Below are 1,762 nucleotides of genomic sequence, written 5' to 3'. Positions count from 1 at the left end.
GTACGGAAGATTTGTCCACGAATCCTGACATTGTAGCATCATCCGGTTCAAACTTAAACAAGTGCTTGACATTGAAAACGTCTGCAGTATGGACGTGAGGAGGAAGAGCAAGGCGATAAGCATTCGCATTGATCTTCTCGACTATCTCGACAGGACCTATCTTGCGGGGCTTGAGTTTGTTGTACTGACCGGTTGCAAAACGTTCCTTCGTTAAGACGGCCCAGACTTGATCCCCGACGCTAAAATGAACTTCCCGACGATGTACATCAGCCGCGGCTTTATATTGGGTTGCAGAGGCGACCAAGTTTCCGTGAGCGCGATCTTACACCATTGAAAGCTCGGCCAGCATCTCTACAGCACGTCCATGGAACTCCGATGGATTAGGAAGAGACGTCAATGCTAGCGGACTACGCGGAACATAACCATAGACAACCTTGGAGGGACTAAACCCGAGACTCCAATTATGGGCGTGGTTATGTACAAACTCAGCTTGACATAAACAAGAATCCCAAGAACGAATGTTATTGCCCACCAAACATCAAAGCATATTGCCCAATGAACGATTTACCACCTCTGTCTGACCGTCGGACTGTGGATGGTACGCGGAACTCATGTTTAAACTTGTCTTGAGAAGTTTCCACAGAGATCGCCAAAAGTGGCTGAGAAAGCGAGAGTCACGATCAGACACAATCGTCGTTGGCAACCCATGAAGACGATAGACCTCGCGAAAGAATAAAAGAGCCACCTGAACCGCATCAGTCGTTTTCTTACACGGAATGAAATGGACCATCTTTGAGAAACGATCCACAACAACGAAGATAGAATCATTGCCCCGCTGCGTTCGAGGCAACCCCAACACGAAGTCCATACTCAAGTCGGTCCAAGGCTGTGTCGGGATCGGTAAAGGCATGTAAAGCCCCGCATTCAACGTCTGACCTTTGCCCTGTTGACACACCGTGCACCATGCCACAAACCTTTCGACATCACGGCGAAGAGTAGGCCAGAAGTAAGACTCGGCGACCAACTTTAAAGTTCTGTCCCTACCGACATGTCCCTCGTTGTGGAGCTCGGTAATGATTTGTAATCTGAAACTACCAGACAGAACACATAACCGATTGTTGCGAAAAATAAAAAATTATCTATGAGCGAGTACTCATTGACAACTCCTTGCGATAGGTCATTCCATATGGGCGCGAAGAAAGTATCTGACGCATATAGATCGGAAAGACACTCAAGGCCCGGCACAGAGACATGTAATGTTGCCACAAGGGAGTGACGACGACTCAAAGCATCAGCTGCCTTATTCATCTTTCCCGACTGGTGTTTAATGACGAATGTAAACTGTTGAAGATAGGCCGTCCAAGAAGTATGTCTTGCAGAAATTTTGTCTTGCGTCCCTAAATACTTTAAGGCGACATGATCGGTGAACAAAACAAACTCTTTGTGTGCCAGATAATGCCTCCAATGCTTGATAGCTTGCACGATCGCATAAAACTAGATATCATACGTGCTATAACGAACCCTAGCCGCCTGCCATCTTTTCACTGTAATAGGCAACAGGGCGGCCATGCTGACTTAAGACTGCACCGATACCCAGCTTGCTAGCATCACAATGAAGCTCGAAAGGTACCTCAAAATCTGGAAGGACAAGAATAGAGGTTGTGGTAAACTTGAGCTTAATGAGCTCAAACGCATGAGAAGCTTCAGGCGTCCACTCAAACATTGTTTGCTTCATACAATCGGTTATTGGAGCCATAATTGC

At 46.8% G+C, this 1,762-nt stretch overlaps 1 protein-coding gene across 1 annotated transcript in view; it reads right to left on the bottom strand.

Annotated features, from left to right (window-relative positions):
* The window catches only part of LOC106340299, a 5,478-nt gene extending 4,170 nt beyond the window's left edge, over positions 1-1,308 (bottom strand). Inside the window, 3 exon segments of the mRNA XM_013779181.1 lie at positions 327-489; positions 583-1,085; positions 1,154-1,308. Coding sequence (XP_013634635.1) covers positions 327-489; positions 583-1,085; positions 1,154-1,308 — 821 coding nt within the window.
* Positions 1,309-1,762: the final 454 nt, after the last annotated feature.

This window comes from Brassica oleracea, chromosome C1 (genome assembly GCF_000695525.1).
Source record: "Brassica oleracea var. oleracea cultivar TO1000 chromosome C1, BOL, whole genome shotgun sequence".
NCBI lineage: Eukaryota > Viridiplantae > Streptophyta > Magnoliopsida > Brassicales > Brassicaceae > Brassica > Brassica oleracea.
This window is presented reverse-complemented; position numbering and strand designations above follow the sequence as displayed.